Source organism: Ambystoma mexicanum, chromosome 8, assembly GCF_040938575.1.
Source record: "Ambystoma mexicanum isolate Mex_15411 chromosome 8, UKY_AmexF1_1, whole genome shotgun sequence".
Taxonomy (NCBI): domain Eukaryota; kingdom Metazoa; phylum Chordata; class Amphibia; order Caudata; family Ambystomatidae; genus Ambystoma; species Ambystoma mexicanum.
Window position 1 is genome coordinate 1,509,200,334 of NC_090929.1, and position 15,608 is coordinate 1,509,215,941.

Genomic DNA, 15,608 nt, shown 5'->3' on the forward strand with positions numbered 1-15,608 from the left:
GAGTTGCGCTCCTTCCACGAGTGGGAACTTCGACAGGACCAGGTGGACCGCACCTTCATCAAGTGGGGCAGGCCCCAAATCGATCTGTTTGCGCAGGCAGCAAACTCCAAATGCCGGTAATTTGCCAGCAGGTTCCACCAGCCGAGGAGCATCGGGGACGTGTTCTCCTTCCTGTGGAAAGGCCTGTTTCTGTACGCGTTCCCTTTGTTGCCAGTCATCAATCAACTCACAGTGCTGATGCATGATGATACTCGTCGCCCCGGCGTGCCAAAGGCAGATTTGATAACTGGACATTCTCAGCCTGTCGGCGTCCCCTCCCGTCAAGCTGCCGTTGGTCATGGATCTGCTCACCAGAGAAAGAGGCGCAATCCTGCATCACAACCCAGAATCGATGAACCTGATTGCTCGGCTCCTGCAGTCCTAGTGTTTGCAGGATACAAGTTGCCGACGGACTGCAGAGAGGTCCTCGCCAAGGCCAGAGCGTCATCAACTCTTAAGTGCTATGGTCACAATTGGAAGCGTTTTGCTACGTGATGCCGGTTGCAGAAGATCAACCCTCTGAGGGTCACGGCCCTACAGATTCTTCCGTATTTGTTGTCCTTGGCCAAGGTGGGGCTGGTGCACGCCTCCTATGTAGGACTGTTCCGATCTTTCCCACCGGTGAAGGCATCTGCCCGGCGTGGGAACTCCAAGTGGTGCTGACGAGGCTCATGGGATCTCCCTTCGAGCCTATGCATCAGGCCCCTCTCAAGTTCCTCTCATGAAAAGGGCTTTCCTCAAGGCCAACACTTCTGCCAGGACGGTGGGTGAGATCCAAGCCCTATCTTGCAAGCAGCCATATCTGACTTTACGACTCGAGGGTGGTGTTGCTGATGCACCCCTCCTTCGTTCCAAAGGTTCAGTCGGAATTCCACTTCAACAAGCCTTTGGTGTTGCCCATGCGTCACCGGCTGAAGGGGCCTTGCATTCTCTGGACATTGCTTGTGCTCTTACGTTCTACATGGCACACAGAGTTTTCGGATGACGTCTCAACCTTCTGTGAACTTTGGTCTTATGAAGCATGAGAAGGCCTTGTCCAAGGTTCCCATCTCAAGGTGGCTCACCGGCTGTATCGCACACTGTCACCGGTTGGCGGGGATTCCAGAGTCGGCCAGGCAGTGCTACGCAACCTGTTCGCTTAAGGGGAGTCTGTAAGGTAAGAGTATTGAGTCTTGCCACCTCCCGTGGTTGTGTAATGTTGTACTGCTATGTATTCTTTATGAGCATGTGAATCCATGCCAGACCCCATGCTGGAGAAGGAACAAATCACTTACATGTAATTATTATTCTCCAGCATGGGTCTAGCATGGATTCACATGCGAACCCTCACCTCCAACCCCTCTGTGGCTCTTCTTCATCATACTGCCACTTCATGTGCTTACCAAATCTGAAGATGACTGCCAGAGGAGGGGCTTAGGTAGAGCGCAGTCATTGGCTGGGGCAGTATGACTCATAGAACAGTGATTGGTTTAGAGGAGAAATAGTTTGTAAGTGAAAGCAAAACTTTTTTCTTTTACAGAGGATTCACGGACTGACAACAGCGTATATGCATGAGCATGTGAATCCATGTCAGACCCATGCTGGAGAGCAATAGTTACAGGTAAGTAACTTGTTACATCTCTAAAATGCATTGTGGAATCACTGGGAGTGGGTTGCGTACTTTTGTTGCATATGTATAGTATGATAGTTGCTGCCTCTTTATTTTATCATTGAAGGGTAATCGGAGGAATTCATTGCCATTAGGTTATTTCCCATTGCATTAATAATGCTTTTTGTTGTGTTTTCACAGTTGCTTTTAGACTCCACAGAGTCAGCAGTTGTGCAGCATGTCGCAGAAGAGTTTGCTGTTGTCTCGCTGGTTGAAACTGGACAGCTTGCTGCTATCCCTGTGGCTTCTCATTTGAATGACACCTACCGATTTGACTCCGAAAAGCTGACCGTAGGACAAGCCATCACTGTGACACTGAAAACAGTGGCTGCTGGCGAGTATGCGCTTCTGCTAGCTGTCCGGGGTCCTGTGACTTCTAGGACCAACAAGAAACCCTGGAAAAAACTGGATGTCCCAAGCGCGGCATTGCCTGCAGTTATGCACGACCTGTCTTTTGGAGACACAGTGACTGCGACTGTTAAGTCTGTGAAACCTACAAGTGTTCTTGTGTCCATTTCCGATAAAATTGTCGGGTGTATACACGTATCTGAGATCCTTGACGAAGTCCCTGTGGGCATCTTTCCTACGTCCAGACTGAAGGTGAAGCAAACAGTGACCGCCAAGGTGATTGGTGCTAGAGACATAAAGACACACAGGTAAGACTCAGCTCATATAGTAAGAGAGACAAAAACAAAAGATGTGGCCGGGCACTGCTGGTTAATTCAAGTTAAACACGTAATTTAGTATTCCTTAGGAAATTAATAGCGAGACCCATCAAAACCAGTGTACACTTACACTGGAGTCAGCTGCAAGCGAAGAAATATGTCTGATGAACAAACATCCATCAGACCTTGGGTCGCCAATGGTGTAGTGAAGACTACTGCAAAATTAAATTCTGTTCATTCACTGTTGAAAAATAGTCCATATGATTCCATTTATCTGGCTAAATGAATAGACTAACAAAGTCTTTAATAATTCTATTAATAATTTTAATGTCAGAAGTTCATCTTAGAGTGAGGAGGCAGAATTCAAGCAAATTGCCAATGCATTTCGGACCAGACTCTGTCCTTCTTCAGGGCGACTTCTATTTTACAAAAAACAAACAAAAAGTACCTATTTTAGTCAGAAGGTTATACCAAATCAAGCTGTTACATACATTGTTCTTGAGCGTCAGTCACATACATCTTGAGTTCTAAAAGTGTTAAGTTTCATGTATTGAACCTTGGTACATGCGTTTTAGCTAAACCAAACCTTGATGTCCAACTGTACAATCTTTTGTACTTAATTATAGCGCCAGTACCTGCATTTAGATGAACCTTTGCCGCATATCTTGATGTGACCACCTAAGATAACTTGTCCTTCTTAAGAGCCCAAAGTACGATCACATCACTCACATCCAGTCCACATGTGAATTTTCTGTAGATTGCGTTCTCTGCAAAAATATGGAGAAACACCTTCTTGCTATCTTGTAATTGCTTGCAGTGTGTCTTTTAGCTACTTGGCTACAATCAGATTGCATGTCATAAATGTATAAATACTAATAGTTAACGTTCATACCTTGTAAGAGAGTTAGTCCGTTTTAACACGCAAGTCTGTGTAGCGTGGCAATAAACGTGGTGTGATCGTAGTTAGAAGTGTGTTTCTAGCACGCCCGCTCTGATGTGAGTAGGACCTGCATAGTAAGAAACTGTGTAAGTAATTGGATTTTGTAAATAATGCTTGAAAAGCAGTGAAAGCGCACTGTGCTGGGATCGCTTACCTTGATGTAGCTACTGCAACGAACAGCGCGTCCCAGCGCGTTCTGTTGCCGAGGTTTCGGTGGTTCGAAAAAAGACGCGTTACTAAGGTAACGCTGATATTTGCGACGTAACGTGCGTGCACGTTACAACGCGACATGCCTGACACTCCTGGTCGCCTAGGCAACCTGGATACTGTCGCTAGCGCTAAAACTAATGGTTCTAAAGTCACAAAAACGCTGAAGAATAGCGCTGTGAAAACGTATGAAAATACTCATGTGTGGTTGGTAAAAAAGGTATGATTAATGCAGTTTATCATGATGGGATTATTAGTAGCATTGTACTAGGTTTTAATTTGCATAATCTTCAAGTTAGACTGTGCTCTTTGTGTGTGGCTGGAATTCTATACCCAATCTTTAAAGACTCATTTCTAAAAAATAAATCTACAAGATGTTAATGACTACTTGAAAGAAACAGAGCTAAACAGAGCTTCCCCCAATAAATTGCGTGCAGTCATGCTTACCTCAAAGTTCGTAAAATTAACTGTGTAAATTCACTTGCTAGTGCTGAATAATCCACCACAATATTAGCTAACGACTAGTCCGCTGCAGTGCTCTGAGAAACAAAGAGAATTAGTTATGTTCACATAAATTAGAAAATTACCGTTAACAATTAAACAAACAACAGTGTAAAAATGTAAACAAATATACTACAGTATTTTCCTTATCAGTGCTTCTGAGATCCACATTAATGCCCTCCAGGTATGTTGCACTTTGTCTGGTTCTTTTTCTCATACAGCATAACATTCTGATTTCACATAGTAATTTAAATATAGAAATACAAATTCAGTTCTTCATTCAATCCGCGAGGAGAGATCGTGTCTAATCTTTCTATCCAATACGCTTTACGTTGCTCTAATTTCTTGGTCACGCTGATTCCATTGCATGATACATCAACGACTTCCAAAATTTGAACACGCATTTGTGAAACTTGATGGTTCGCTTGATTGAAATGTCTAGCAACTGGAGAGTGCTGATTTTTAGTTCTAATGTTTGATTTGTGCTCATTCCATCTGACTCGAGCTTTCCTGCTTGTCTGTCCGATGTACAGCAAGCCACAGGGGCATGTAATGCAGTATATAACTTTTTCTGTCATGCAAGTTGAATAGCACTTGATTCTTATCTTTTCTCCAGTTCTGGGATGTGTCACAGTGTTGCCTTTAGTAATATTATTGCAATTACTGCATGACATACAGGGAAAAGTTCCTTGTTTTTTTTTTTTTAATGAAGCTTGTGTTTTTCTTTGGTTTGGTCTTAACGAGCAGATCTCAGATTACTGCTCCTTTGGTGCGCAAAGACTGGTTTTTCTTCAAATAGATTTTGGAGTTTGTCATCACAGGCCAATGCTTGAGTATAACGCTCTTAATCTTAGGAGACTGCACGCTTTATCTGCTCACATATACAAGTGGGTTTTCTGTGGTGGTTTTGATTTTGGTAGCTAGTAGATTAGAGTGCTCAGTGGTAACACTCGTCAAAGTTTATCATTTGTCAGTATTCGTGGTAACTGGAAGGACATTTACATCCCTTGGCCATTTCATTGGTGCAATTATGAAAGAAGGGGAGGGGGAGTTCCTCCAAGTACTACTTTGAAGTTTTAACAGGCACTAAGTTGATTTTGCTCTGCTGTGATACAGAGGAATTACTGTATATCACTTGTAAATTACATGCCAATTTATAAATCTAGTCTATGAAATAAAGATTGAGATTATGCGCGATCCGTGTGAGAAAATGTGTAATTCAGTCACTTGGAAAGCAACTAGGAAGTTGCAGAGATAGTGGAAAAAATGGAAAACCTTTGTGGTTGTGAGGAAAATGCCCAAATAGGCGAAGAAGGTGGAAGCGTTTGAAGATAATTAGAATATACTAACAGTTGTAATGAAGGGGCCCAAATTGGTGAAGGTGGTGAGGGAAAGGGACAGCTGGTGCAAGAATATGATATGATAGATGGACAAGTAAAGAACAGGAAATAGAGGAAAGTGAAGCAGGGAGTGTCGGAAGCGGCCATATTAGTTCTTTATTACGGTGCGGTTTGACATGTTACGTTGTATTCTGTTCACGTTGTGAGGTTCTTTCCTCAAGCCTTGTCGGAAGCAAGTGTGAAGCGTTGGAGGAGTTCTTTAGTTCTGAAGAAACTAAAAAAGAGAAGATCAAAGGTTCAAAATCAGTCTCCAGTAAGAATCGAAAAATTAATCAGGAAGCCACAGACAAAATCAAGAAAACAGAGGAGAATATGTCGGTAGTTATCAAGGCAGCAGTGGGAAGTCACTGTGGTTCCTCCAAAGAAAATAATTTTTAAGAGCACTACTCTCGCCATTACCGACAATGGTATTTTACCCCAGATTTTCATTGAGTTTACTATGCCTTCCAATGCCTTTTGTGTGTTGTGCGTATGCTACTCCCATGGTGTATGATAAATGTCTAACCCCAGATACTGGAAGGTATCTTTATTCCATGAAAGCGCCAGGGTAGGTAGTTCCCCCAAATCCCCTCTCAGCAAGCTTGGCCACCGGAAATAAGCAGGATTTCGCTTTGATAATCATGATGCCTGACAGCACGAAGTTATCCAGCACATCTAAGATAAGTTTCAGATTTACCTCATGGTTTTGTATGTATAATAGCATGTTGTCTGCGTACATGGACACAACATAACATTTGCCATTAATTCTGATTCCTGCTTCTAGATATTTACTTCTCAGGAATGCAGCTTTTGGCTCCATGGCTAGAATGTAGACCATTCGGGACAGGGGGCAACCTTGTCTAGTACCCTTTTGCAATTCCCATTTGTCAGAGAAGGTGCCGCCGGTGTTCACCCTAGCCATTGGTTTAGTGTAGACAAATTTCACCCATTTAATGTACTTGGAACCAAAGCCAAACCATCCAGAGTCGTATAGAGCCAATCTCAGTGAATGGAATCAAGTGCCTTCACTGCATCTAGCGAGGCTACTGCACAGTGATGGTGCCATTTCTTAGTGCTGTCTATTACATGATGTAGCCTTCTCAAATTCCAAGTGTTCCAACCAGGCACGTATCCCATTTGATCTGAATGTATCAGCTCAGTTATCACACACACTTACGTCTGTTCGCCAGTAATTCTGTAAGAATTTTACTATCCTGATTCAGTAGGGACAAGGGTCTGTAGGAGCCACAGTCTGTTCCTTTTTTGTGGAGCTTAGGGAGGGGTATTATCACCGCTTCTCTTGGGCTACTAGGGAGCAATCCAATGTCGTACGCTTCCATTAACATTTCCAGCAAGGATGATGCAAGGCTACCTGCAAATTCCTTACAGAATTTGCCCGGCAGTCAGTTCATGCCTGGAGTTCTTCTTGAGGTCAGTGTTTTCATAGTGGCTAAAACCTTGTCTACTGTTATAGGTTTGTCTAACAACTCAACTGCCTCTGGGCCTAATCGTGGCAACTGTATAAGGTCTAGTGCCCCCTGCTTCTGTCTGCTGCGAAGCGCTAGTATCTGTATATAACGTGCCGTAATATTCGTAGAATTCTCTGTTCACTTCTACCTGTGTATTGCAGGGGAGGCCCTCCCCGTTCTGTACTGAGTGTTTTGGTGTTTTCGTTTTGTCACTTTTGTATAGCCATGCTAACAGTCTGCTTGGTTTATCTCCTTCTGCATGCATTTTCTCTGGATATTTTGTATAATTAAATGTGCCCAATATATCCCATTGCACTACTTCTTGCTGCAAGTTCCCCTCTCCGGCACTATTACTTTTCTCAACTTCTGACAGCTCTGTTTCCAGTCTATTTAACTCTGAAGTAATAGCTTTCTGAATGCCTCCTGATCTGGCAATCATCTCCCCTCTGCACACTACCTTGAATGCTTTCAATATCTCATCTATTTCACGGGGACAAGTTTCTCCTGTGTCATAAAAATTCCCTGGCAGCCTCCTGGTTCTCCCGTTCTCCCAGTTACATCTGGGTTTTCTAGAGAACGTCCCTGCGGTCTGTACTCGCTCGAGTTCCCAGAGTTGGCTCCATTTCTCTGACTTCTCAATTCCGCCCGCTCCCGGTCCTCTCTCGCTCTGCGGCCAGGTATGGCTGTTAACCGGATGTCTCGCTGACTCTTCAGCGTTGTGGTTTCGCAATCGTTTGACAGGCACACTACCCACCCCAAAGTTGTCTTGGTCATGCCTGTTGGGGGCAGTTTTTCAGAAGTCCAACTAAGGCCTAGTAATACCATTAAACTGAGAGAATACAAGACTCCTTTCTTAGTATAAGGCTATACCACCTGAGTATATGGTAGCGTAGACAGAGCAGCCAGGATTATTTTATGCATGAGCGAGGGCTGTAGAATCAGTACAAAGATATTTGAATACACATATTGTCCAAAGAAACACTGAAAAGAGTCCCAGGGTGCAGAGGCTTACCCGGAGATTTCCAGAGCTCCCTATAGACCAGTCCACCCCTGCTTGCATCCATGTGGTATTCAGAGGGGACCCTAAAGGACTTAATTTTCCCTGCCTATTACAGCTGCTCGTCCAGAGAGACCCATTTTAACACCTGTGCTGCCTCTAAGTAAAGAGTGTGATGGCATATTGCGCTGGATGCTTGTTCCCTGATGAGGGTTTGTGGCCCATGCATTGGAGGAAGGTGGTCACCATCGCATACCTTCTAGTGGAAGGTAGTCGCTATATGCACCTCATGGGTCAACAGGCTGTTTTCCACTCTAAGCAAGGGAGGCCCCCCCAGCCATCATGTTTATATCACCCTACTTATGCACTCAATGAAACAAAAGAATATTTGTTTACACTGAAAAATAGTTAACTGCGATTTTTATTTTTTTGAAGTTTTTTTCTAAAGACCCCCCACGCCCTCTGCCTGCGTTGCCTTGGCCCAGACCACGGCTGGCAAGCTTGTACCGCATGCAACACGCTCTCCTTGAGGTCTTTGAAGAACAGACTAGCCAGGTGGAGGGAGCTCTTCCAGAGATTGCCTCCAAAGGACCTAAAGGACTTAGTCTACCATCAATCCAAGCTCAAGGAAGGGCTGCTCTTTTCCAGTGCACCCCGCAAGGGAGACTCCTCGGCCAGCAGGCCAAGAGGTCAGTGGATCCTCCCTGGTGACAGTGCTGAGGGACCGGAAGGTTCTTTTACCAGGTCTTCACCCGAGGGCCCACACCCTAGTACCAGCAACATGTCTGAGGTGGCACCTATACGCAGTTCTACCGGCAGATCCGCCGAGGGCGTAGCGCCTACCAGACCTCGGCCTGAGGAACAGGGTAGGCCCCATGATCCACACTCAAGGGGCAGGGCCCAGTGAGCTGAACAACACGATGCGGGCACGTGGAAAGCAGCTTGACGAAAGGGCCACCGTGCCTGAAATTCCTGACATCCACCCGATACCGCACCAAGGCAGGGAGCTGGTGGAGGAACGTGTGTCAAGGTGGGACTGGTGTCAACCAGGTATGTGGCCTACAGCCTACCCTTCATTTGCGCAGGGCAGGTTCCTGCTGCGTCCGTACGGGCAGGGCACGCAACGACTCCAGCAGCCTCCTGCTACCCCGTCAGTATCGCCTACCACCGCTCTGGCCTGTGAGGACAGATTTATTGAAAGGTTCCTGTGGCTCATGGGGGTCATTCTCAGGGATGCCATCCAGGACGTGCTCCTGCCAATGGCTCTGGCGCCGCAGGCCCCAATACAGGCACCCCTGCCCCTGTTCAAACTCAGCCGCCTACTCCGGCCCCCCCCCCCCAACTGATTGTGCAGGCGGTTCTGTACCAGCCTTCACTGCAGCCTCCGGTCTCCACACCCCAGCCTTCGGCTATCGGCACCCCACCACCGGTGCGGGACCAACCAGACCCTCAGGTGGACACGGATGAGGACCCCAACCGTCGTCAGCCAAGGCCTTCCACGAACGTCTCTCAGAGCTGGCAGAGTACTTGGACCTTCCTCAACCTGAGGTTGAGCAACCTGCAAAAGGGGTCCTTGCCAAAGTCTGCAAGCTGCGTTCCACAGCGAGAACGGGGATCCCGATGCAGAAGGATGTGGTTGCCTTGGCCAAAAAGGGCTGGCTCAAACCCCACTCGGTCCAGCCAGTCAATCGACGCCTGGACGCCAAGTACAGGCAGATGGAGTGGGATACGCTCTTGCTGTCGGCCCACCCTCACCCGCACTCTTCGGTGATCGCTGTGGCATCACTATACTCCAAGCCTCAGTCGTCATCGGCAGTGCTGCTTGGCAAGGAGATCTTGGAGGTGTACAGGAAGAAGCTGTATTCCAACGTGTCCGTGCATCTTCGTCAAGCCAACGCGGATGCCATGCTGGCAGCCGTTAACCAGAGCTTCTGGCGCAGAGCCAATCACGATTCAAGGCGGGACTGGCGGAGGCCAAGATGGTGACATCATGGAGTCCACATGACACTTCTGGCCGGGCTTTGATGGCAATGTGACATGGCCAACATGCTCTTGCCGCTTGCCATTCCATTCACTTGTCACATGTGTATGGGGTTGGTAGGTTAAGGTCCTGAAGGGTGTGTCGGCAGATGCTCCAGTCCTGCCTAGATCTCTGGTGCTTCCTGTTGATTGTGTTTGCAGTAGACATATTGGTGTTCCACTTCATGGTGCTGGTAGGGGCACAGAGGTTCAGTAAGCTGCAGACATGCATTGCACTGATATTGTGGTAGACTATTAGGGTGCTGCCTGGGGGGTGGTGTCCAGACTGGAGGGGGCTGCCTGGGGGGGTTGTCACAGGTGAGGGGTGCTGGGGGGGGGTGATGTCTAGATTGGAGGGGGCCCACGGACATGAGGAACGGCCTGGCTCTGTGCTACTAAATTTAACCCAGATGTCCAGGAATGCATCTTAGACCTTCCGTTCGAAGGGGGTGACCTCTTCAACTCCACCACGGGTGAGGAGCTGGACAAAAAGAAAAACACCTCACAAAGGACCAAGTCTTTATCCATGCTTAAAAAAACAACAGCCAAAACGTACACCCAGTCACAGCAGCGCTAGGACAAGAGGTGTACATATGGAGGGTTCTGCGGCTTCCAAGAGCGCCGGTCCAGGCAGCCTGACCGTTCGCCCACCCAACATTGGCATCGTCGCAAGCAACACAAGGGGGTTGGAGGGGAGTAAGGGCTTTTTTCCAGTCCAACAAGGCTGAAACATGTCTGGGGATGCTTGTGATCTCGTGCAGAAGGGATGTGACCTAGCAGTTCGGGGTGGACTGCCCCTTTTGGGGTAGGACCAAGCCTGATTTGCATATGGTTTTTCCCCTTCTTTAATGGCTTGGCAGGCAGAAAAACGATGGTCTGGAGGGTTGCCCAGAGCTTTGCCCCGTGGTTATGATTAATTTAAAACCTTCCAGCCATCACCTTTCTGTTTTGCTAAAGTCACCCCTTTTTTCCAGTCCCACTCCTCTGCAACAGCCTCAGAGGGAAAGAAGGCATGACACTCCCCTCCGGGTCCACGTGTCTCCAGTGGGGGCAGGCTTGCTCTCCATGCACATTTTTGACACCAGAATGTTGCGGACCCCTCGATCCCCCTCTGTAGTATCCATGGGGTCCCGCCTCTCTATCCCAGCCTCTCCTCCCTCTTCCCCTCCACTCCCACCGGTTGGGACAACAACTATTTTAGCGGAGATCCGGTCGCTCGTCAAGAGCCATGCAGTGGAGGAAGTCCCAGCCTCCCAGCGAGGCTTGGGCTGTTACTCCAGGATTTTCAACATTCAGAAAAAGTACCAGGCGGGCCTGAGAGTTGTGCTGGACCTTTCCACCCTCAACCTTTCCCTACCTCTACAAAAATTCAAGATGGTTATGCCAGCTTTGATAGCAGAGACATTGTGCAAGGGAGACTGGATGTGCTCCCTGGATCTGAAGGACGCATACTTACACGTCCCGATCTGACAGCCTCATCATTCTTTTCTACGATTCAGGATCATGGGCTACCATTTCCAAAACAAGATGCTTTCTTTCGGCCTCAACTTGGCCCCCGGTGTCTTTACCAGGCTTTACTCAGGTCGCAGGGCCTCCACATCTACCTGTACTTCGACGACTGCCTCGTCAGGGCGACATCTCCGGAAGCGGTGCACCACACTCTTATGAACACACTGCACGGGCTGGGTTTTTCACTCAACCTCAAGAAGTTGCAGCTGCAGCCTACGCAGAGTATGGGACACGCTCGCCGAGAAAGTTTTTCCTTTGGCGGACAAGATCACGGCCATCCAGAGGGCCACAGCGCACTTCCTCAGCATAGAAGTGATCTCGGCCTGGTGGTACCAACATCTACTGGGTCTCGTGGCAGCAGTCCTCTTGGCCCTCCCCCACACGAGACTCAGGATGAGGCGGATACAGCTGTACTTTGCAGCATCTTGGAACCAGGAGCAAGGCTCCCAGTCAGAGATGATCAAAGTTCCTCCATCGCCCGGACCTCACGTGGTAGTCCAGGGACTGCAACCTGTGGATGAGCAAGCCTTTCCGGCAACCTACCCCACAGGTTACCATCACCACAGACTCCTCTCTCGAGCACTGGGGGGCCACCCTGGACAACCACAGCGTCCATGGTACCTTGATCCAGCAGGAGCACCATATCATTTGGCTGGAACTGCAGGCCACTAGGCTAGCGCTCAGACTTCCTTTGGTTATCGAGGGCAAGGTAATCCTCATTCAGACAGACAACTCGACCAGCATATTCTAGGTCAACAAGCCGGGAGGTACCAGATCTCCCCCCCTCCCCCCCCTGTGCAGACTGGCAGTCAGCATGTGGGAATGGGCCCTGAAGAACAACATCTACCTCATGGCCGTCCACCTGCCGGGGGAATCCAACATGGTGGAAGACGGGCTCAGCAGACTGGGAGTGGACAACTACGAATGCCATTTGAATGACCTAATACTGCAGGAGATCTTCTACAAATGGGGACACCCCCAGGTGGACCTCTTTGCCTCCTGGGACAACAGGAAGTGCCAACTGTTGGCCTCCTGCAATGGGCATGGTCAGGGCCCGGGCTACCTGGGCGATGCATTGCAGATTCGGTGGGATGACATGACTGCATATGCCTTCCCGCCCACACCGCTAATACACAGGGTGATATGCAAGAACAATGAGTCTCGCCACCTAAGCATCATTCTAATAGCACCGTGGTGGCCAGCCTGGCCATGCTTCTCGGAGCTGCTCAGCCTCTTGGAGAGGCCTCGCTTTCACCTTCCAACAGGCCCAGCACATCTTCTGGTGCAGCAGGGAGGCAGGGCCATCCACCCCGCTCCACGGAAGCTAGCCTTCACAGCGTGGTTCCTGAAAGGTCACGCTAGGTCACTTCAGCCATTCCCAGGATAATCTAGAGATCCTTCAGGGCGCCAGGAGCAGGTCTACCAGGGCCCAGTATAAGGGCAAATGCACCAGGTTCTGCCACTGGGCAGACTCTAAGGGTATCAACCCCCTGACATGTACCCTGGACAACATGCTCTTTCTCGGCACACCTCGCCCATTCAGGCATGCAGGCAGACGCTTGGTGCACCTACCTGGCAACCCCTGGGGTTTACAGAAACTCGGAGGAGGAGATCTTTTTCTCTTCCAACCCGATTGTCAAACATTTGATGGGACTCGCCACTCTTTACCCGCCCATCAAGAGGGCGCACCCCATGTGGGCCTGTGGTACCTCAACATAGTTTTGGGTGCCTTGGCGCACAAACCATTTGAAACAATGACGTCCGCAGACAATCATTATGTTCAACATTAAGACGATCTTGTTAGTCGGCCTAAACTCGGCTCGCAGAATCTGCAAAAAATCCAGGCGCTGGTTGCCTCAGAGCCATGCACTACTTTTCACAGGGCTAAGGTAGTCTTGCGGACACACCCAGCATTCCTACTTAAGGTGCCTTCCGCATTCCATCTGAATGAAGAAATAGTGCTGCCTACATTTTTTGCTGAGCCCAAAGACGAGGCACCAAAAGTTCTGCACTGCCTTGATATCAGGCGTGCCCTGAAATTCTACTTCGACAGGACCAAGGGCTTCCACAAGTCTGACGCACTTTTTGTCACCTTTGGCGGATGAAGACCAGGCTTTCAGGCCTCAAAGGCTTCCATAGCCCGTTGGGTGGTCTCGGCCATCAAAGAAGGTTACGACGGACAGCATAACCCACTGCCGGCCAACATGCATGCCACATAGTCAGAGCCAAGGCAACGGCCATCACTTTCCAGCAGCATTTCCCCTGGCAGGTCATAAGCAGGGCGGCCACATGGGCCACCCCTTCGGCTTTCTGCAAACACTGCTGTTTGGACGCCGGCTCTAGATCAGACACGGCCTTCGGACAGGCGATTCTTAGAAACCTGTTTGCTTAAGGAGAGTCTCCTCCACCCTGGGGCTACACTCAGTTGTAATCGCCCATGCAGTATGGAGGAAAGGTAATGGGACGTCTGAGTAATTATAAGTTACTCACCGTAGTGACTAACGTACTCTTAGTCCTTAGTCCCCTTTCCTCCATACATCCCACCATCCTCCCCCCTAATAAAACTGGTGTCATTAGGCAATGTTAATCTATTGGCGAAGCGTCTATGGGGACTGAGGTGTGGCGCCGGTGGGCGGAGTCAGGGCAGCGCATGCTCCCAGGGCCACACCCCTGCACACCTCTAAATTTAAAGGGATGGTCTAGTAAAACATTTTATTTAAAAAATAGATAGGCCACATAAAAAAAATACTAGCATCCTCCGCTTTAAAAATTCCTATGTAAAATGTTGAGCTATTCAAGCTCAAAATTTGAAAAAGCAAGCACAGGGGCGCAGCCATTTTGTGAAATGGAGGCCCTCCTGTGCTGGCTTTTGCTTTTGCGGCACTAATGAAGGAAAAGCCAGCCAGCTGTAGTAAACAAAGTCTACCGCTGGGTGGCTTTCCCTTCATTAGTGCCGGGACTCGGAGGACGCGGACCGGAGACCAGAGCAGGAAAGCTGCAGCTGAATCTCGGTAAGTGCTATTTATTTTTTTTTACAAAAAATAAGCACTAGCTGCGTTTTCTTTTCTAAGTTTTTCGGGCTGGAGGAGCCCGGAAAACTTAGAAATAAAACCGCAGCTTTAAAAACGTATTTATGTTTGCGGTCGCTTTTGAAGCGACCGCAAACATAAATACAACGTTATTGTGTTGGAAAACGCTGCAGTTTTTCTTTCCAAGGGGAGCCCGAGAGCCCCAAATGGAAAAGCAGATTCAGGCAGAAACAACGCGGCATTGCGGAAAACAACCGCGTTGTCTGCCTGAATCTGCTTTCCCATTTGGGGCTCTCGGGCTCCCCACGGGGAGCCTGAGAGCCCCAAATGGGAAATCAGCTGCAGGTAGAAACACTACGCGGCATGTAAACATAACCGCGTGTGTTTCTGCCTGCTGTGGCTTTCACTTTGGGTCTCCGGGGGAGCACCGGAGACCCAAAGTGATAGCCACAGCAGGCAGAAACACACGCAGTTGTGTTGGACAACGCTGCGGTTTTTCTTTCCAAGTTTCTCAGGCTCCTCCGAGCCGGAGGAGCCTGAGAAACTTGGAAAGAAAAACCGCAGCGTTTTCCAACACAATAACGTTGTATTTATGTTTGCGGTCGCTTCAAAAGCGACCACAAACATAAATACAATGTTTTTAAAGCTGCGGTTCTATTTCTAAGTTTTCCAGGCTCCTCCAGCCCGGAAAACCTAGAAAAAAAACTGCAGCTAGTGCTTATTTTTTGTAAAAAAAATAAATAGCACTTACCGAGATTCAGCTGCAGCTTTCCTGCTCTGGTCTCCGGTCCGCGTCCTCCGAGTCCCGGCACTAATGAAGGGAAAGCCACCCAGCGGTAGACTTTGTTTACTACAGCTGGCTGGCTTTTCCTTCATTAGTGCCGCAAAAGCCAGCACAGGAGGGCCTCCATTTCATAAAATGGCTGCGCCCCTGTGCTTGCTTTTTCGAATTTTGAGCTTGAATAGCTCAAAATTTTACATAGGAAGTTTTAAAACGGAGGATTCTAGTATTTTTTCTTTTATGTGGCCTATCTATTTTTTAAATAAAAATTTTTACTAGACCATCCCTTTAAGGGGAAGAAGGTTTTTTCTGGTCAAAAAGGTTCCGTCTCCCGTTCCTTGGAAGGGACGCCCATGCAGTATGGAGGAAAGCAGAAGAGTATGTTATAATTTCTTCTTTAATCCCGTGTGTGCCACCAGATGGGA

At 48.3% G+C, this 15,608-nt stretch overlaps 1 protein-coding gene across 1 annotated transcript in view; it reads left to right on the plus strand.

Annotated features, from left to right (window-relative positions):
• Positions 1–15,608, plus strand: part of PDCD11 (programmed cell death 11) — a 1,291,633-nt gene that overhangs the window by 744,677 nt on the left and 531,348 nt on the right. The window contains exon 20 of the mRNA XM_069611704.1: positions 1,829–2,343. Coding sequence (XP_069467805.1) covers positions 1,829–2,343 — 515 coding nt within the window. The remainder of the gene's footprint in view (positions 1–1,828; positions 2,344–15,608) is intronic.